At 41.6% G+C, this 21,906-nt stretch overlaps 1 protein-coding gene across 8 annotated transcripts in view; it reads left to right on the plus strand.

The window, feature by feature from the left end:
- Nucleotides 1-342: 342 nt before the first annotated feature.
- LOC122884730 (coiled-coil domain-containing protein 85A-like) overlaps nt 343-21,906 on the plus strand; it is a 42,022-nt gene continuing 20,458 nt past the window's right edge. For 3 of the 8 annotated variants that reach the window (XR_006379950.1, XR_006379951.1, XM_044215029.1), the window contains exons 1-2: nt 344-1,234; nt 1,881-2,958. Coding sequence is in view for 5 of the 8 variants with exons in the window: in XM_044215029.1 (XP_044070964.1) it covers nt 1,001-1,234; nt 1,881-2,958 (1,312 nt within the window). In the remaining 3 variants the exon portion in view is untranslated. Of the gene's footprint in view, nt 1,235-1,880; nt 2,970-12,883; nt 13,078-21,906 lie in introns of those variants that run through there. The other 5 variants (XM_044215028.1, XM_044215031.1, XM_044215032.1 and 2 more) reach the window with 5 other exon arrangements.

The raw sequence follows: 21,906 nt of genomic DNA on the forward strand, positions 1-21,906 counted from the left end.
GAGATGTAAAAATAAATGTAAAATCGTATTGTAAAGAATAAAAAATTGTAAAAAATTGTAGTAGTGTGTATGTTTGAACTTGAAGTATACTTACTTTTTTTAAGGGTGAAATTAGCTCCACCCAAATCGGCTACAACATATAAATGCTGCTTACATGTAGATGCATCAGTAATAATAAAACAATAATATAATATAATATAATATATAATACTCTAAAAGGGACCATTCTACTTAATTAGTACGTTTACCTTTAAGTTTTATTATTAAATATTAAACAGTAATATTAAGGATTTTATTTGTTTGTCATCGTGACACTGATAGTTTTACTCAAGTAAAACGTTTGAAACAACATTTAGTCTTCTTATCTGCCAACATTGCCCTCATTGTCATCCAAACTTACAAAGTGGAAATGTAACCTTGCACAGCAACTATGCAGTGGTGGCCTGATACCATATAGTTACAGCAGATGGCGCAACAAGATAAAAAGGCATCAGGAGAGAGAGCGAGTGAAGGAGCGAGGCAAGAGAGAGTCTGTTCTTCACACTATCGCATCTTAGCATGCTGGTTCTCCGGCTATGCACCTGCAACCTCTCTTTGCAGTCCTCCTACTGTACTCCTCCCCGGCGGTCGTATAGCGGTAGTGCGCACTGTGCAGCGGGAGTGCGCAAGACGGCCGGCATGCACCTGGAGAGAAACCAAGCAGTCCAAGGGCTCAACCGGAGACCAATAAGCATGACGAGCGATGCTATAACAGCAGGGATCTAGCAGCAGAGCACCGGGCGGATATCGGAGCTGCAGCATGGGCGTGGGAGAGAGGCACAGACAAAATGAAAGCGATGTAATTCCATGGACATAAGAAGGGTGGGTGGGGGGAACCCAAGTACCGTTTGGATCAGAATTGTCCCGGGTGTATTTTGTGGCTTGGTTTGGTGTCTTGTTCTCTGAAATTCACCACATACCGTACTGTTTTCCCTGTCATTTTCCACTGGAGTTTAAAAGGATGGAGAACGGCTCACAGCAGCATCCGCAGCTGTCCAAAAGCGCAGATAGTCAGGCGGAGGACATCTCCAAAATAAACGACGAGGAGCTGCTGAAGTGGGGCAAAGAGAAACTGGTGCGACGGCTACTGAGGGCAGAGTCAGAGAAAAGGGGCGTCATCGTGGAGCACGGCAATCTTATGCGGGAGGTGAACCGGAGACTCCAGCAGCACCTGAACGAGATACGGAGTTTGAAAGTGAGATGGGTGGGGGACCCCGGGGAGCCAGGTTGTACTAGGTTCCCTGGGGTTTTATACCGGTGTGTAGGCTATAATGAGCATGCTGATTTGGACCTGATTTGGACACTAAACACTTAATCAATTAATCAAGAATAAACTGGCAGACTAATTGATAATATAAATAATCAGCTGCAGCTCTAATTTCATTATTGGTTAATTTGACAATTGTTTTCTTGATGAACCGATTAATAGTTTTGCCTATAAATGTCAGAAAATGGTGAAAAAGGCTTGCCACAATTTCCCGGAGCTGAATGTGATATTTTCTAATGGATTGTTTTGCATCAACTGTCCAAAACCCAAAGATATTCAATTTACTATCATATTAGATAAAGAAAGCAGCAAATCCTCACATTTGAGAAGCTGGAACCAGAGAATGTTTGCTTAAAAAGTAACTCAACGATGATCGAAGTAGTTGCTTCATTTTCTATTGATCAACTAATCGTTTCAGCTCTACAAGAAACACCTCACACACACACGATCGAATGATGGGAACATTCTTCTCACTCATCAAATAAATCAATCAGCAGAAATGTGCATGTCACTCACTGTGCTGCTCTGTGTGTGTGTGCTTCTGTTCCTGTATGTGTGTGCCTATGTAAACCAGGATGTGAACCAGAAACTGCAGGAGGACAACCAGGAACTGCGGGACCTGTGCTGCTTTCTGGACGACGACCGGCAGAAGGGTAAGCGGGTGTCGCGGGAGTGGCAGCGTCTGGGCCGCTATAGCGCCAGCCTGATGAGGAAGGAGGTGGTCATCTACCTGCAGAAGCTGAAGGAGCTGGAGCAGCGGCAGGTGGAGGTCATCCGGGAGAACCTGGAGCTCAGGGAGGTGTGCCTCATGCTGGAGGAGGAGAGGGCTGCGGCTGTGGTTGTAGGGGGTGGAAGTGGTGGTGTGTGCAGGAAGGGAGGCCCTGGCTGCAGGATCTCCATTGACAGTCAGAGCAGCTTGTCTCAGCTGGGTGGATGTGTCCCAGCACCTGGCCTGCTGCGAGACGTCGGCGATGGAAGCAGCACCTCCAGCGCAGGGAGTACAGATAGCCCTGATAACCCACACCTAAAACCTCCTCCCCTGGGCTCCAACGCTAGCCCTGGATCTGGGTCAACATGTGTCTCCTCAGAGCACCCCGACAAACCAGGAGACGTGTGCGAACCAACAGGCAGGAGGCACAGCTCCACCACTGAGTACCACACCTTCCCCCAGTCCTGTCGCACCCGTGGAGGGTCCCTCACCACCCTGGACCCTTGTGGCCTTTGGGGACACAGCCCAGGGAAACACAGCAAGTCTCCCACCAGGCTACCATGTGACTCCCATCCAAAAACCTGCAGCTCTGACCTACTAGCCCAGAAACAGCTATTGATGTCAGGGCAGGCATCGCCAGACTGTGGCAAGGGCTCAGCCAAGTCCATCCCAGAGCTGAGTCAGGGACCACTTAACACGGCAGGGGCAGGCTGTGGGAGTCCTGAGGCCAAGCAGGCAGTGATTGGGACGCCTGAGCACCTGAGGAAGGGGCGGGTAATTGTGGGTAGTCCAGAGTCTATATGGCAACACCATCACAATCAGCACAGCCACGGGGTGGAGCATGGCAAGGGGAGGTATAGCAGTGGCTCCCCTGGCAGGGACGGGGCTCAGAGGAGGGCAGCGGGAGAGGAAATGGCCCCCCACCACCACAGCTTGTACAACGGTAGGCACAGGGTAACTCTTATCTTGTATTTCAATTCATAACCCATTCATGACCCATTCATAACCCATGACCCAAAGAACATTATTAAATTCACATAAAGTTACACAAGAATATTGGTAAAAATATCTAGTCTGATTGAGGCAGTGCGATGTGGCTTTGAAATGATGGATATAAGGCTGTTTATTACACTGTTCATCACAGACAGAGATGTTTACACATTTATTATATACACATTTATGTTGTCTACTGGGAAAATATACCTGAAATTATTATTTTTGATCAAAGGCATTTTTTATTACAGGAAAGTTCTGATATTTTTCAACCTGGGTCTTATTCTCATACTTGTGGCCATTCTGACTATTCTGCCCTACAAAGGCAGAGTGCAGTAACTACAGAAGCAGTGAAGTTGAGAAAAAAGGGTTTAAAGTTTTCAGGCTGAACGGTAAACTGTAAAACAGATAGAAAGTTTGTAATGCGTTCATTATATGTCTTTGTAGGCTGGTTATTTTACTTCAAAGATAATCATAGAACCCACACAATACCTAAAAAATTCAGATACTGCATGATCTTCACTGAATCTACAATCAGCTTTCTTATCCATTTTAACTAGTTTGTTAACTATAGTTATGATTATTATTTACAGTCCATAGCTTATAGGAATCAAGTGTGTCTGTGCTTGGCTTCTATCTGTTTGTATCGGTCCGATTACTATTAATATTTAAGTAGTGAATATTAAGTGATTTGAATGTAGCTTAATCTATCAAATCACATGAAAGTCACTAGAGTCAAAAAATCAGATCGCAGCCACTGAGATCTGCTAAGCTAGCTACCTTTAAGCTAGCGTGGAGCTCTTTTTTTCTTCTCCATTGAATCCACTGCAGAAGGTTTTAGCACCTGGTCAACTGCACTGGTTACGCTCTGTCTCTCTTCCCGCTTTCCAGTGGCATTGGGTACTTGCAACACATGAAACACAGTGACGCAGCCGATTGGCAGAGTCAGAGAAGTGAAAGACAGACAACACCTCCGTACACGGGTTTCTCCCGTATTTCAAAGCCTAGGCCGTGTGCCTGGGTGGATCTGCCGTGGGTGCAGATCTTGGTGGTAGTACCAAATCTTTATCTGCGGATGTCTACAAACGTCTCATCCATATGTTTATGTAGTATTAGCATGCTAGGCTAACAGTCCATCACCTGTGACTTATATCTGCGCTGTGATGTATTTCGGAGCACACAAACACCGTAAACACACCTGTCACCTGCCTAGCTCAGTGCTGTTAACCAGAAACACGACGGTCATACCTTATTTTTATACAGACTCTATGGGCTACAACATAGCAACCACAGTAAAATTGTCTCTAGCCTCCATGCTGCTTTCTACTAACCCCGTTTTCCGGTGCAACACATCAGAAAAAAACAGAAATGGCAAACTTGTCTACTGGCAACGTTAAAGGAGTCAATTGCCTATTTTTAGTGGGTTTACCTACACATTAATATGATCGCCTGTGCCACACCTAACATAACAAAATTAGTTAGTCATGTGTAGGTGTGGTGTTGAGTGAAGCTGCACTATCGAGCAAAATCTGACGCTACACCTAACACTTAGATGGAAAATGTGTAGTTACACATGTTGCGTCTAGTGTGGCATATCAGTGCAGGGTTGAGTAAAGCTGATGCCGGCAAGTTCTAAGTACTATGTCACCACACCTGACGCCACATCTAACACTTCCACCTAATCCCTTGATGCAGTCTTTATCCAGAGAGAGAGAGAGAGAAAAGGAGATTTACCATTCATTCTGCACCCTGTGTCTCACAGGGTACACAAGTATATGTTGTTTTTATAGGACAGGAACTTTTGTCACACATCAGTTTAATCAATCATTACCAGATTTTAGTCATTAATTGAGTCATGACCCTAGATCCATGAATTCATACAGCAAAATTTCGTGCAGATCGTACACACGTCCTAGGAGGAGGAGGATTTTGCGAATTTCTTTTGGCGGAAATGGGCATCATGAGATGCAGCTCATTTCAGGGAACGGATGCATGTAAGGTTTTGAAATGTGCAACCAACTATGTAGGAGTTACTGGCCAAAACGTGTTTACCTTGATTATAGCATTACCTACTGGCTGACCTGTGTCAATTTTGGTGTCTGAGGTGGGTGCATGGGTCTGAATTTCACTTGCATAACTTGCATAATATACGGTGTAGGCTGCAGTACCACTTTTACCAATGGCAAAAAAATAATAATAAAAAGAAAAATAACTAAGCAAGCAGGTATTCCAGGGTTCCAAGCCTCTGGTGCAAGTGGCAACATGTGGCCCACGGAGGTAGTGCAAGTCAGACCTGCAGTCCCACGAGCATGACACAAGTCACAATTGGGGATTAACAAAGAGATTGGAAAACATGGGCAGCTCTTTGTCTTGAAGCAGAATTGGAACAATTAGAATGTTTAGAAGAAACAAGTATTAACAGGGATGTGTATCCTAATGAAAAAGAAGAAAAATCCTGACCCATTTCATGTACTTTTTTCTTGAGGAGCCGGCACATGAAAGTCTCATTTAATAAAAGCTGTGTATTATGAGGCATGCAGATTGTTAGCAAGAATGTCTAATAATCCAGATGTAATGTAAATTATCCAATCATGTTTTACTAACTGCTCCTACTGGTGTGGCTGCATGTAACATTAATGCTACAACAATACAACTTTGCGATTGTTAATTATGCTTCATTGCCATATCAACCTCTAAGGGAGGAAAAAGTAAATACATTAAGAGCCAGTTTGAAAGATTTACAGATATTGGTAATAGATGAAATTTCCATGATTGATCACAAACGTTTGGCCTATATCCTTGGCAGACTACGACAAATTAAACAATGCGGTGATTTTTCTCCCTATGGCAATGTTATAGCTGTTGGAGATTTATATCAGCTGCCACCAGTTTAAGGAAGGCCTCTATACACAGGGTAAATAGGGACCAATCTATGGGCAAATACTTTCAGTCACCTAGAGTTGACAGAAATAGTGCAGCAAAAACACCAAGAGTTTGTCTGGACACAAAATCGACTCAGGAAACATGCCAAAGGGGAAAAATTAATACAGCAGGATGAAGTGACAGGCATGGGCGAAGACACAGAGGACCTTCACATTTTTGCAACAAAGTGTGAAGTGCAAACACATAATTTCAATATGTTGCACAAGGTATGTTCAGATATTGTGCAAATTCAAGCTCAAGATTTTAATAAAAACCCTGATTTGCACATAAGAATAGCTTACACACCTATGATCAAAAAGACACATTTGGATAGATTGCTAAGTGTTGGTCCAAAGGCTCACATTATGTTTATCAAAAATATAGATGTTACAGATGGTCTTGTTAATGGAGTGTTTGGCACTGTGAAATTTGATGGAAACGACAAATTCCCCAAAACAATTTATGTCAATTTTGATGATAAAAAAATTGGCAGAAAACTTAAGGTTAAATTTGCATGTTCAGTAGGACTTGAAAATGCAACCCCAATAGGTGCTGACGAGGACAAAGTGACAAGCAGTGGTGGAGTTAGACATAAATTTTCATTACATCTAGCCTGGGCTTGCACAATACATTAAGTGCAAGGCTTAACTTTGGACAAGGCAGTGGTGTCATTTAAAAAAAATGGCCTTAAGTGGTGTGACATCTTTGGAAAATGTTGTCATTCAAGATTTTAAAGCCACTGCCATATATTCAAAAAATTATATTGACATTTATCTAGAGAAAATGGAAAAATATATTGAGACTCCATTAACAAGAACAGAATTTTTCTTTGAAGGTCTGTTTACATAACATTCGAGGTCTAAATGTACACATAACAGACCTAAAACATGATCACAGGATATTGGATGCTGACATACTTTGTATTACAGAAACATGGTTGCAACACAATGCACCACATAATAATATTGCAATGCCAGGAAGGACATTTCACCATAAAATAAGGTCTCAGGCATACAGCAACATAGCAATTTTCTCTGGTTTACAGATAGAACAACATGGTGGTGTTGGCTTCTATCACAAAAACCACATCATTTGTAACATTCTACATGTGCCTTGTAGTGACTTGCCATATTGTTTAATGTTCAGCCTCTGAACCACAATTACATAGTGCTGTATAGACCAGCATCTTAGAAATTTAGCCTATTAAAAAAATTGTACTGTAGTTAGCCATTGTAATCAACTTTCAGGTGGCAAAATAATAATGGATGATTTTCGATCCCAGCTTCCCCCAGCCTACATGTTGAAGTGTCCTTGGGCAAGACGCTGAACCCCAAATTGCTCCATAGGGCTGTGCCCTCGGTGTGTGAGTGTATGTGAATGATTAGCTTCTTTCAACTGGTGGTGGCACCTGCCATCAGTGTGTAAATGTGATATGTAGTTAAAGCACTCATCTGGGTTATTGAACTTTTGTTGGGAGACTGCAGCCTATGGCTGTCCCCCTCTCAGTGTCCTGCTCACCAGCAGAAACCCACTTGAACTTTCCCCTGCTGGCTTTGCCGTGTAATCTGCTCAGAGCAGAAACATGCAGCAGAACCGAAGTCTCCTGATCTACCAAAGTGCTGCGAAGGCCTATTAGATCTCTGCAACAAAAAGTGCAGAGCCGTTAACTCTGTAAGGACAACCACAGATGGAGCGACCGGCTTTCTCTGATCTCTACAAGCAGACACTGTACAGCAAAAGACGCTTCCACAGTGGAACCACAATTCTTCCCAGCGTAGCTCGTCTGCAACAGACTGACTGCCAGCTAATAGCAACACCAAGGCCACCTCTCTTTCCCTCCCATGGACGGGTAACGTAACAACTGTGCATAGCACAGAGTTACAGTGCAAAATTTGGCAAAGGACTGTTTTTTGTACTTTTGTACATGTGACAGTACTGATGTGTTTTCATTGAGGTTTTTTTGACGTGTTTATCTGTTAGGTTAATTTGGTAGCCACATGCTAAGCGGAAATAGGCTTATATATCACAAGATGCATCTCAATTCAGGGAACGCATGCATGTAAGGTTTTCAAATGTGCAACGTACTATGTGGGAGTTACTGGCCAAAACGCTATTACCTTGATAATAGCACCACCTGCTGGTTTGACCTGTGTAATTTTTGGTGTCTGAGGTGTGTGCACTGGTTTGCAACAACACCGCCACCTAGTGACTGATCTGTGCCAAATTTTCACTGAGCCACGTTTACCTTAATTTTTCCACACTACTGTCTTTGAATGTTTTCCAATCTCTGTGTGGATCTCCACCTGCGACTTGCATCGTGCTAATGGGACTGCAGGTCTGACTTGCACTGCCTCCGTGGGCCGCATTTTGCAACTTTATTTACATATACACATTATAAAAATGTTGAGCTAGTTTTCTTAAAGCCCCCAAAACACAGGATCATTTCTCATAATGCAGCTTGATTGCATTACAGGAAATTATCTATGGGAAATGATTGCATTTCTATTTTAGTAATTATTGTATGTTAGTATTTCTTCCCTGTCTGGTCGTTTGCCCATGTCTTTCAAACTTAGCACCTTAATTTTGTAGCACAGGCATTCAATTATAGATTTATAGTCTCCAAGGCCAAGCCTCGATTGTCGACATCACTATGACTTCATCAGGGTTATTTTCTCGGTCTATACAGCTCCTCCAGAACCACAGAAGATATTATGCAGCTGTTTTCACAGGCTGAGTAGTACTCTTTATGACTAGTAAACTGATCTTGAAAAATTGATGTGTAAAATTTGTGGAGTTACACTTTAAAATGCTGAGCTAACTTATTAACTCACATGGTGTTTTGCAGTGGTCCTTACAAAAGAAGCATAACTTACCATAACCTGGTTTGAGAAAGAGATCTAGTTTTTCTCTACTATTAAACTAATAGTAGAGAAAAACTAGATATCTCTACTTCTCAGCTTCTCTTTGTGGTGAAGCTGTTCTCTTGAGCTCAGCTGGTGGATATGTGCTGAATCAGATGGGAAGAATTAGTGTGCAAAACTCATTAGGCTCTGTACACAGACAGAACAAAGCAGGCTCCAGTATAAATGACTGCTGATTTGGGATAAAGTCTTTGAGAGGAGGACAGAGGAGGAGAACAGAAGATTCTCCTCGCTTCAAGCATGCATGGCACACGCACGCACACACACACATGTAAACATGGTGGGGTGCACCATACCAAAGTATAGGGTGCTCATTAGATAGGTGAGAATGTGATAGGTTGTGACTCTCTCTGACTGCTCCTCCCATGCCAGGTGAGTTGAGCTGGACATGTGACTTGACTGTGTCTGCTGCTGTTAGGCTCTTTCAGCATCACCGTCAGAATCGATAGTAGTCCCAAGATTATAGTGCCAACTGGAACTACTAGTAGCTAAAGCAGGGTGAATTTTCATGGCGCAGATTTACAAAGCTAACTCATTCCATGGCAGTATTACACTTCCTGTTTCCGTTTGTCATCCCAAGCATTATGGGAACTGTGGTTCCAAAACTCAAAACATATTAATCCCAAATGAAAATTAGAAAAAGGAAAAACAACAATGAAAGTTAGCTTTTTTGACATCACTAAAGCATGGAATGTACATTAAACCTCCAACTTTCTTACTAATTATAGGAAAAATATGGATTTATTTAAACCCACGTAAATGTGAATTCATTAATCATTTGTTATTGGAAACTTCAATGTCATTACATTGTCATATATTAATATGACAATGTAATGTATTTTGAATTGAATTATTGAATTACATGCTTGCATGTAGACAAAGTTTACATTTTTGCATGTTCACCTAATCTAGCAAATATGTGGAATTAATGAACTAAATTAATGTAATACATTTTTCCTATAATTCGTGCAAGTTTTCAATTCATTGTAACTAATTCCCATTGTTCTTACATCCCTGGAACACTGAAACTCTACTCTATCATCCATGTACAAATATTTGTTGTGTGTTGAAAACATGTGGACATGCAGGCAAAAAACACAGTTTCAAATTGCATAAAACATATTTTTTCCATAACAAACTGTCTAGAACAGCCTGAAAATTACAATATATGCCATGTGAAGCTAGGACATGCAGTGCCTATGCCAAAAGTCTGTAAAAGTTAAAACCTAGGGTATATTTTACAGACAACATGCCCTCATGCCAGTTCAGGCTTTGTGGTTTCATGCGTTAAAGTTCTCTCTCTCTCTCTCTCTCTCAATTGAATTCAATTGTGCTTTATTGGCATGGGAAACAAATAATAATAATAAATAAATGGAAGCCTTGCAGTTAAAAGAGGTGAAAACTAAACTCTTTTTTACGAGTGTGTGTGTGTGTGTGTGTGAGAGAGGTCATTCACTGTCCCTTAGGTTCTCTCTCTCTCTCTCTCTCTCCCTCTCCCTCTCCCTCTCTCTCTCTCTCTCTCACACACACACACACACACACACACACACACACAAACACACAAATACACATACATATAGGGCTTAAGGGCTCCATGGAACAAGCTTGCACTGTTCAGACACACCCATTTAGGCAGTGCTGGTCTAATTGAATTTGTCTGCTCCAGACTGAAATGAGTGTTATTTGTGAGGTGTGTTTGTTTCTGTTTGTGTCAGTGCGTAACGTGAACCTTGACTTTGGTGTCAAACTGGAATGTAATTTGTGCCCTCCAGAGATCTTGACTGTAGGAGGGAGGAACAGAGCTGGCAGTGAGACTCTGCGTTCATCCATCTACAAGCTGGCATTATCCATCCACCTTGTCCATCCTCCATACAGTCATCCGTCCTCCTCCTGTCATTTCCTCTCCTTTTCTATCAGCTCCTTTTTAGATTTCCATTTTTCCATTTTAGCTCTCTTTATAGGTTCATCGTCTCTCGTGTGCTCCCAGAATGAATGGTTACTTGTGGTTTCTAAAGTCACCAAAAGTACAATGGGAGCCAGAGACTTCACTTATCAAGCTCCTTACCTGTGGAATCAGGTCCCAGTTTGGGTTTGGGAGGCAAACACCACCACATTTAAGAGTAGGCTTAAAACTGTTCTTTGATAAAGCTTATAGTTATAATTGGCTTGGGTGAGTCCACAACCAACCCCCATAATGTACCTCTCTCCACCACTCCCTCACCATGTGTATGCATTTTTATCCCATTAATGCACGTTACTAACTCGACATCTTCTCTCTCCCGTAGTTTTGTACTTTCTTGTCTCTCTCCTCTCTCCTTGTGTTTATTTTATTAATATTAATATTATCACTACCATTACATTATTATTATTATTTTAAAATTCTAGGTGGAATTTGCATTGTGCAATAGCATTGCAATAACTTGAGTTTAACATCAGAAAATTGCAGGTCATATCGGTTTTTATGTCCTTAAGACATGCCTGAAGTTTAGTAGCTAACTGACTGATTTCATCTGACTTGATTGATATAATTGGGTATCATCTGCATAACAATGAAAGTTTATGGAGCGTTTCCTAATAATATTGCCTATTATAATATTGCTGAAACACGCCCACCTAGCTCGAAGCATATAAAAGGTGAATAGAATTGATCCAAGCACAGAACCTTGCGTATCTCTGTGACTAACTTTAGCATACATGGAGGATTCATTCAGAAACTGAGATCGATCTGATAAATAGGAGTTAAACCAGCTTAGTGCACCTTCTTTAATGCCAATTGAATGTTCCAGTCTCTGTAATAGGATGTGATGGTCAATGGTGTCGAATTAAGCACTAAGATCTAACAAGACAAGTACAGAGACTGACATTGTTCGGTGCAATTAAAAGGTCATCTGTAATTTTCACCAGTGCTGTCTCTGTGCTATGATGCACTCTAAATCCTGACTGAAAATCCTCAAATAAACTATTGTTGTTTAGAAAGTCCCACAACTGATAGGCGACTGCTTTCTCAAGAATCTTAGAGAGAAAGGGAAGGTTAGATATAGGTCGGCTAAAACCCCTGGATCAAGAGTGGGCGTTTTAAGAAATGGTTTAATTACAGCCATTTTAAAGGACTGTGGTGCATAGCCTGTTAATAAAAACAGATTGATCATATCCAGTAAAGAAGTGCTAACTTAGGGTAAAATGTCTTTCATCAGTCTAGTTGGAATGGGGTCTAAGAGACGCTGAAGTTAGTTGAAGAAGGTTGATAATAGAAAAGCAGTCTAAATAGATATCAGGTTTTACAGCTGTTTTCTAAGGTTCCTGTGTTTGAAGATAAATCAGTACCTGTTGAGGGCAGGACATGATGAAATTCTTTCTCTAATAGTTCAAATTTTAGCATTTAAGAAGCTCATGAGCTCAGTAGAGCTGTGACTCTCTACAGTGCTGAAAAGAAACCTGGGGTTGTTTTTTTCCTCTATTAATGATGCGTAGTAGGCTGCTCTGGCATTGTGGAGGGCTTTCCTATATTTCCCTACTGTCTGAGATGTCAGTCTGGCAAGTGACCAGTGGTCACCATGCTAGCAACCTGCCTGGTCTCCAGTCGATTAGACTTGGGTTTGTGCGTCTGCAGACTTCCTGTTGTGTGCCGGCTAGCCCGCTACCTACTAACTGAATGAGTTAGTAGCCCATACTGAAGGCCTTACCTCAAGGTAGGTGCAGCAAGGCGAGGTAGGTGCAGCCAGAAAACAATAGGCCTGATTACTGATTACTGGGCCATCTTGGAAACAATTAGGTCAGTTTCAGGTGAAATTAGCTATTAACACATACTCAGGTAGATTCCTTCCTGAGGGCAGGGCTTATGTAACACAGAGTAGCTTAAATTTCTAGTTCCCGTCCCATTTTTTCACAATTGAGAATGACTTCCGGATGGGAGCCAAAACGTCTTGATTCTGAAAACATTGTCCAGATGACTACGACTGAAACCTTTTCTACGATACTCCTGAACTTCCTCGTTCCACCACCAAGTCTCCTTGTCCACTTTCCTCTTTCCAGATGACACACCGAGTACCCTCCTACCTGTCTCCCTGATCACATTAGCTGAAGTGGTCCAGTCACCTGGGAGCGCTTCCTGACCACCCAGAGTCTGTCTCAGCTCCTCCCTGAAAACTACACGACATTCTTCCTTTTTCAACTTCCACCACTTCGTCCTCTGCTCTGCCTTTGTCCTCTTCATCTTCCTCACCACCAGAGTCATTTTACACACTACCATCCTGTGTTGTCTGGCTACACTTTCCCCTACCACTACTTTACAGTCACTGGTCTCTTTCAGATTACAACGTCTACACAAGATGTAGTCCACCTGAGTGCTTCTACCTCCGCTCTTATATGTCACCCTTATATGTTCCTGCTTCTTCTGGAAGAAAGTGTTCACTACAGCCATTTCCATCCTCTTTGCAAAGTCTACCACCATCTGTCCTTCTGCGTTCCTGTCCTGAAGACCAAACCTGCCCATCACATTCCCATCACCTCTGTTCCCTTCACCTACATGCCCATTGAAATCTGCACCAATCACCAGTCTCTCACCTCTGGGGATGCTCTGCATCACTTCTTCTAACTCACTCCAGAATTTCTCCTTCTCTTCTAACTCACATCCTACCTGTGGGGCATAACCACTCACAACATTGAATATCACCCCTTCAATTTCCAGCTTCAGACTCATCAACCTGTCTGATACTCTTTTCACCTCCTCACAAACTCCTCTTTCAGGATAACTCCTACTCCATTTCTCTTCCTATCTGACCCATGGTAGAACAACTTGAACCCTGCTCCTAAGCTTCTAGCCTTGCCACCTTTCCACCTGGTCTCCTGGACACACAGTATGTCCACCTTCCTTCTCTGCATCATGTCAATCAACTCTCTAGCCTTCCCTGTCATAGTCCCAACATTCAAAGTCCCTACTGTCAGTCCTACATTCTTAGTTTTCCTCTTCTCTCTCTGCCTACGAACACACCTTCCTCCTCTCCTTCTTCGTCTTTGACCAAGAAGGAGAGGAGGAAGGTGTGTTCGTAGGCAGAGAATGTTGGGACTATGACAGGGAAAGCTAGAGAGTTTTATTATTTTTTATGTTCATTACGGTTGTTAAAAAATAACATCTGTAGCCATAACACTGTTACCACCTTGCTCTTCCTCTTTCCTACAATCCCACCCTTTATCCCCTTTTCCCCCTACCACCCCATGGACTCTGCAGCTCTCTGGGCATAGCTGTTACCTCTTGCACAGACCCAGTCTGTTGATTTCATTTAAATAAATGTGTTTACTTTTATATTTATAGTTTTAAATATTGTCCACCTTTCTGTGTTTTATGTCCTTTCATTTAAAAAAACCCCAACATGGTTCACATTTGAATAAATTCGATTTATATTTGCACTCCTTTTGTTATTACTGACTGAAAATGTTAGAGTTCACATTTTAATCTGCTTTACCTGCACACTGAGTAGTTATGAACCCCCCTAGGAGGTATCATTTACTTGCAACATTGCAAACTCAGAGAAGGTCTTCCTCAGGCAAATACACAGGTATTGTGATGCTTATACTGTCATGGTTTTGTGTTTGTGTTTGGTTATTTCTTGTTTTATTTTGAAATATTCTCCTTACCTTGTGTGTGTTAGTTTTGCTTCTTGTCTTTGATTGCTACCTGAGTGTATTTAAGTCTGTGTTTTCCTCTGTGTCAGATCGTTGTTGTACCTGTGTTAAGCGTCCTGATCCTAGTGTTATGTGTTTCTTGGATTTATGTTCTGTTTCTGCTGTACCTTCGTTTATAGACTTGTGGATTTTGGTTTTTGCCGGTTCCCTGTTTGATTTGTTTGCCTTTTTTTTTTGACCGCTTACTTGGTTGTGACCACTGCCTCCCTGTAACCCGAGTAAGCATTGTTCTTTTCATTAAAACTGTTGAACTGAACCTGCTCTGTCTGCTGTCTGCGTTTGGGTCCTCTCCCTGTTTCCCGGCTTGACACTTAAACTTGACACATAGAGAGAGGCAAAAAGAAACATAATCAGCTGATCTGTACATTCGATCAGCCATTATTTTCTTTTGCCTCACTATACAATATTGGCCTCACAACACATCTCGAAATTAAAGATGTCCCATTGTCCGGGGGACAATTAAAAATAGCACCTGGGACCAGGAACATTTTGAGGGGCTGTTGCTCTAACCTGAAAAATCTAACCACAAATCGTTTTTAAGAATTAGGATTAATGAAATAAAAAAACTGCATACTGTGTCTAAGTTAACACATTAGTGCAGACATTAGTGCTTTCCAAGCAGTAATATTATTTTGCATCTTTACCTTAACACTGCCAACTATCAATTTCATTGTAAAAGATGTCTACCTGTATTGTGATCACACTGTTTCAACATGGCGCAATGGTCCTTCATTTAATTACTTATTTTAGACAGCAGAAGCTATGTAAAGAATTGCTTTGAAGAAACATTTTTGAAACCAAAAAAGTCTTTGAACTCAGATGATTATGAGTTGATATTGAAAATGAAATTTAATATACTTCACTGTATCATCTAAAACCAAGTTTTGAGTGTACTCATCTCTCCATGAATACCATGGAATGTCTGGATTTCCATAATAAATTAAGCATAGTAGTCATGCACATCAAAACTCCATGTAAGGCAGGTGCTAGACCAACAGAAGACAGGAATGAAAACATGAAAAAGAGTCCGCACACTGCAGACCCCGTTTTGAGCTACCGCTCGTCTACCAGTGAAAATATATAAAGCCCACATAAGAAAAACACATATACATCTATAGAAGGGGTTAGCCCCCTACAGAAAAGCATTCACTTTAGCATTATGTTTAAGCTGATAATACTCACAATACTATGCACAGATATAATATACTGTGTAATTAATAATTGATTAAAATATAAATTTTTAGTTAGTTATCAGCCTACTTCCAATTTAAAAAAAATGCTTCTGAGAACATAGGCTTACTTCACATTAAATTCATTATGTAGGAAATGATTGCTTGACATTTCTATCAATGCTTCACCTGCTAGCCTGCTGGAAGTCTGAATCCAGCTCTGCAAAGTTGCACTTCCCTTAGCTGCCTCCCTCAGCTCTTTCTCGCTCTAGGTTAGACTGCCTATATTTTAGCCTATATGTTAGTTACTGAGGAGAAACATTAATTTCGAGCCCTGGCGCCAGTGCTGATTGTTCGGGTGCTGGATGTGATTTTCCCCAGGCTCACCTGCTGCCCCTGTCTGTCAGGAAGTTTGTGATCCACTGACAGGTGGCGGCTGGCACATTGAGCTGTGTGAGTTTGGAGTGAACGACTTGTGAGATTATGGTGTTGAATTCTCAGCTGAAGTCCACAAACAGGATCCTTCTGTATGTCCGTGGGGAGTCGAGGTGTTGCATGATGTAGTGCAGTCCCATGTTTACCTGACCATGACCTGTTTCCCTGGTAGGCAAACTGCAGGGGGTCCTGTGATGTCCTTCAGGTGAGCCCAACACCAGTTTCTCAAAAGATTTCATGACCACAGACATCATGGAGACAGGTCTGTAGTCATTTAATCCTGTGAGAGGGTTTCCTGGGGACTGGGATGATAATGGAGCGACTGAAACAGGACGGGACTTCACAAAGCTCCAGTGATCTGTTGAAGATCTGTGTGACGATATGGGCCAACTGGTCAGCACAGACTTTCAGACAGGGGGGTGACACGCCGTCTGGGCCTGGTGCCTTCCTGATCTAATGTCTCTTTTACATGGGGGAGTGCCGGGGATGAATTTAGCAGTCTCACTGCCTGAAGAAAGAAGCTGTTCTGAAGTCTGGTTGTCCAGCAGTGGATACTTCTGTATCTCTTTCCTGACAGAACAGGGTGAACAGGCTGTGGCTGGGGATCAACAATCAGCTCCTTCGTTTTGCTGAAGTTGAGCAGTTGTCTCTGTGCACTACTCTGCAAGATTGCTCCTCATATGAAGTCTCATCGTTGTTTGAAATCTGGCCTATGTTGTCCACAGACTTCACAACAGAGTTGTTTCCATGTCGGGGCTGCATTCATGGGTCCACAGAGTGAACAGGAGTGGGCTGAGCACAGAGAAAGTCCAATATCCAGTTGCAGTGTGATACTCAAGCCCAGAGTGTTAAGTTTGCCAATCACGTTCATAGGATTGGCAAACTAGAGGAAGGTAGTGTTGAATGCTCAGCTGAAATCAGCAAACATCATTCTGATGTAGTTGTTGTTCTTCACAAGGTGGGTGAAGGGCAGTGAGTGGAGGGCAGTAGATATGGCATCCTCTCTGGATTTGTTGGTTTTGAATGCAAACTGGTGAGGGTCTAGACTGGCTGGGATGTTGTTCTTTAAGTGTTTGAGAATCATTTTCTCAAAGCACTTCATCAGAACGGGGATGAGAGCCATAGGGCTGTAGTCATTTAGACTAGACGATAACTGTGAAGCAGGTGGGAACACTCTCTTGTGACTATGTTAAAAATGTCAGTAATAACATCTACTAGCTGTTTCGCACATGTTTTTAGTACATGGCCAGGGATGTTATCAGGCCCAGCAGCTTTAACCACATTTACTCTCAGCAGGGTTCTTCTAACTTTACAGCTGACTCTTTGTTGAGGCGATCAAAGCAAGCATAACATATGTTCAGCTTATCTGGTAATGTGGCTTCACACATGAGCCTGTGATGTTTTTGATCACCTTCCACATATCTTTGGTGTTGTTGGTGTTGAAGTCTCTCTCCAGTCTCTCCTGATGTCTCCGCTTTGCCTCCTTGATTCAAGCTTTCAGTCTTGCTCTAGCGGTGCTATATACTTCCTTATCACCTGACCGAAAGGCAGCTGTTTTGGCCCTGGTTAGAGCCCTCACCTCTCCATTCATCCAGGCTTTCTGGTTGGGGACTGATTTTATTGTTTTTGTGATCATCATCAACACATTTGCTGATGTATGATGTCACTGATGCTGTTTCCTCAAGATTGGTATATGTTCAAAGAGGCTGCCACCCAGGAGAACCACATCAGTCTGTGCACTCAAAACAGTCCTGTAGAGCTGCTGTAGTTTCATCTCTCCACACTTTAACTGTTTTTACTGATGGTTTGACTTTTTTATCAGCTGGGTGTAAGTAGGCAGGACAAGCAGGGAAATATGGTCTGATAGACCAAAATGAGGGAGAGCTTTGTAGCTGCCAGGAATGTTTGTGTAAACATGACCAAGTATATTTGTTCCCCTGGTGGGGATATGGACATGCTGGTGGAATTTAGGTAAAACAGATCTGAGGTCTGTTTGATTAAAAACACCAGCTACAATAAAAACACCATATGGCTGTTTTGTCATGTGGCTGCTGATGATCTCATACAGTTTCTGGGCATTTTTTGAATTTGCATCTGAAGGAATGTAAACAGCAGCAACAAAAATACTAGTGAATTATCTAGGCAGATATATGGTCGACATCTCAACAATACAAATTCCACATGTGGGGAATATTGTCCAGATCGATAGACATCCTTTAATATGGTGTAGCTGAGGTTTGCTTTGTTGAAGTCCCTGAGAACAATGAGCAGGGAGTCTGGATGTTTGTGCTCCATGTTGGTTATCTGGTCAGCGAGGTGTTGTAACACCTCACTAACACAGGCCTGAGGTGGGATGTAAAAACCAACCAGGTGTGAATAAAACAGTTTACAGTCTATGTAGACTGCATGAAAAGGAGGACTGCATGATTTCCTTAAAACGGTGATATGTACACCAACCTTCGTTTATGTAGAAGCAGTTTTCACCTCCCCTCATTTTTCCCTGATAGCTCCATTACGTGGCCCACTCAGAGGAGGACCAAGTTTTGGTGAACCACAGGGCGGCAGATCTGCAAAAGGCTGTTGCTCTGTTGAGAAGCAGCAGTTAATCTATTTTGTTGAGAGCGGACATTTGCCAGATGTATAGACGGGAGCGCAGTTCTAAATCCTGTTGCAGTTTAACAAGCGCTCTGGCTCTGATGTGCTCCCCCTCAGTGTCTCCTGCAAATTCCGTAGCGCACTGCTGCTCCTCCTTGGGGCAGCAGTAGTCCTTAGGGACTTGGCTTGGGAACCAAGAAATAGTCCAGCAGGGATAGAAGGAAGTGTGGACTAGTAGCTGGAGAGGTCCCAGTTCACCAGATGGAAAATGTTAACACCATTAACTGTGAGAATGACCAAACATTTAACATTATATATGTATATACAGTGAAAAAGCCACCAAAAATTAACAAAAGTGTGCTTATAATGTTATAAGCACACTTTTGTTAATTTTTGGTGGCTTTTTCACTATATAATGTTGAATTTATATGGGTTTATAACAATTTAGGATAGAACTAGCATTATTTTGATTGAGGCTTTGATACAAACCATCACATCTCATACATTCCGCCTGAGGGCAGATCTAACTCGCCAGCCAGTACATCAACAATGTCTGTCACATATCGTCAGTTTAATCATAAAGTCGCTTAGCTGTAATTTCACATTCTAAACGAAAGCTGCTATTAAAGAGACAACTTCATTACATTAGGGTTGTCACTTAAAAAAAGTTTGCATGAATGAGAATACATATATCATTACTATGAATTCTAACATAACCTATGTAGCCTAATCCTAAACTAATTGGCAGAATTGACTTTAATGCAGTTGCATTTTTAAAAATCAGCAACCAGCTTTACATTTTATCTGTGATTTCTATGGTGTCAAATCCAAAATACGTCCTCACATTATTTCCTAAAAGGTTAAATGTCATGATTATCTGCACTACATGGCTCGCTAATTTCCAGTAATTGTCTAGTTTGGTAACTTATGGGGCAACAATCATGCAATATTATAGATCTGGGGCCCTATTCACAAAAGATTCCAAGCCTGAAAGTATCTACAGTATCTATCTAAATTTTATTCAATTTGTTTCTCACATTCCTGTGTATTGATGAATATTTTATTTGTCATTCACTGACACAGACCGGTCACCTGTCAATCACTGGTCAATCCCCATAGTGGGGAAGTTCACTCATGAAACATGATGTCATCCATAGCAACATGAGATGCTTTTCCACCAAAGTACCAGGACATTTTATCCCAGGAACTACTTTTCAAGGAACTAAAAAGTTCCTTCAGCCCATTGTTGTGTGTGTTTGCACCGCAGTCTAAAGACCCAGGAAGATTAGGCAAATTATACCCATTAGGTTACACGTATCACACAATCTAACTCTATTGTTTTAACTTACTACACCTTACCTGCAATTCAGCATAAGGACCTTTTGCTTATTTTAACCTATGCACTCTCACCTGTTTTAAATACTGAGCTTACCGGTGTATAATAATGGGTGTGTTGTAAATATTAGAATATGGTAATACAAGCAAGTGTTATGTATCTTTTTACATATATAGTAGTGTATATACTTGTTTTAAGATACAAGAACAGCCACTATACACACATTTGGTTCCACAACTTTTTATTTATCTGCAGAAAAAAATTTGCAAAATACAGCGTTTGTGTGCTTTAGCAGGAGGCATGGGACAAGGGCTGCTGTTGGTTGCAGAAGTAAACACACTAGTCTCTGTAGCCTGCAGTTCAGTGTACCCACCCACTTCACCTGAAAAACACGTTGAAAAAAAATAAACGTTGTGTCGAACTGCGACAACATTAACAAGATATCATTCTGTACGATCGATTTAGCCAACCCTTGTTTTAAGGAACACCACAATTCTACACCATTAATGTTAGCGATTGGCGTTAGCATGTAGCTAATGTTAGCTTTTGGTTAGGGTAGCAATAGCATGACAACAGTTAGCTGTTATAGCATTTAACAAACAGCATGTGGGCTGTATGTGATTTACCTTCAACCAACCAACTGGTCATCCGTTTCCTTGTCTTCCACCACGACTTCCAACAGCACAGCAGTTGAGCCGCTGAGCCAGAGAAGTCTGGCTTGTGATCCAGTAACCCATAGATCCAGATGGTCAAACCACTGCTGCTCCGCTGGTCGGAGCTCGACCAATCAGAAATGTTCAGCGCAGCAAGCACCACCCTTTTGTGGGGTAAAATATTACCCCGGTACTTAATTTAGATCCTGGTCCCTGCGGAGGAAACACACTGAGTTCCTCCAAAGGTTCCTAGTCCTTGGGGAAAGTTCCTGCGGTCGATAAGTAGCTATGGTCAACCGCTCCACTTCGCTTAGCATAGGAGTTCTCTTTGTTCCTTATTAAAAGTGTCTCTCAGCAACTTTGTGAAAAGCTCGTAAAGGGATATTTCACCGCTGGAAAGACGGTATCTTCATAAAACTGGGCTGTCTATGCAGTAGTTACATGCAAATATTTTTGAAATTGGTGCTACATGACCAGAGAAAGCAGAGAAAAAGGGCTGTGGTATTCCCTTTTGCTCAAAGGTAGAACACCTACAAACAACCAGAATGCACTGGGCCCAGTGCAGAACATAAAAGAAGACAGTCAGATATGTATTTTGGTCCTAAGCCATTAAGAGATTTATAGACAAACAGCAATACATGCAAGAAGTGAAAAAGTAAATTAAAAAAAAGCAAATACCTGTTCTGCAGTGGCACAAGCATAATAACTATTCTTTGATATACGTAAAAGTTGTGTTGTCAAGAGTGGACTGAATATAACAATACTAGTATACAGTATAAGTAGTACTTCTGCTTTTTATCATATATATGCTAAAACAGTTCATGAACATATTCAGTGTGCTGTTTCCATTCTGTTCTGTCTAGATGTTACCGTTTCAATGAATCTGAGAACACAGATTCACACACATTGCACAGCAGCCTTTGTCTTTCAAACAAGCAGTTTCTGTTTTTATGCTTAAGTTTTACTTCATTGGTTAACTACATGTAGCTGTGTAGTGTACATACAATTTAGAAGTACATGATCTCAAAATATTAGAAAAACAGCTACCTAGTATAATTTTTCTTGGTTCAGGGGAAGAATCCTTAAAATGGATAAAAATAATTGCCAATAGCCTATAATGATTCTGGTGCTGACCTTCTTCCCATAATGCATTCCTAGCTTGATGAGGTTGAGTTTTCTCTAGAT

This window comes from Siniperca chuatsi, linkage group LG11 (genome assembly GCF_020085105.1).
Source record: "Siniperca chuatsi isolate FFG_IHB_CAS linkage group LG11, ASM2008510v1, whole genome shotgun sequence".
Classification (NCBI taxonomy): Eukaryota; Metazoa; Chordata; class Actinopteri; order Centrarchiformes; family Sinipercidae; genus Siniperca; species Siniperca chuatsi.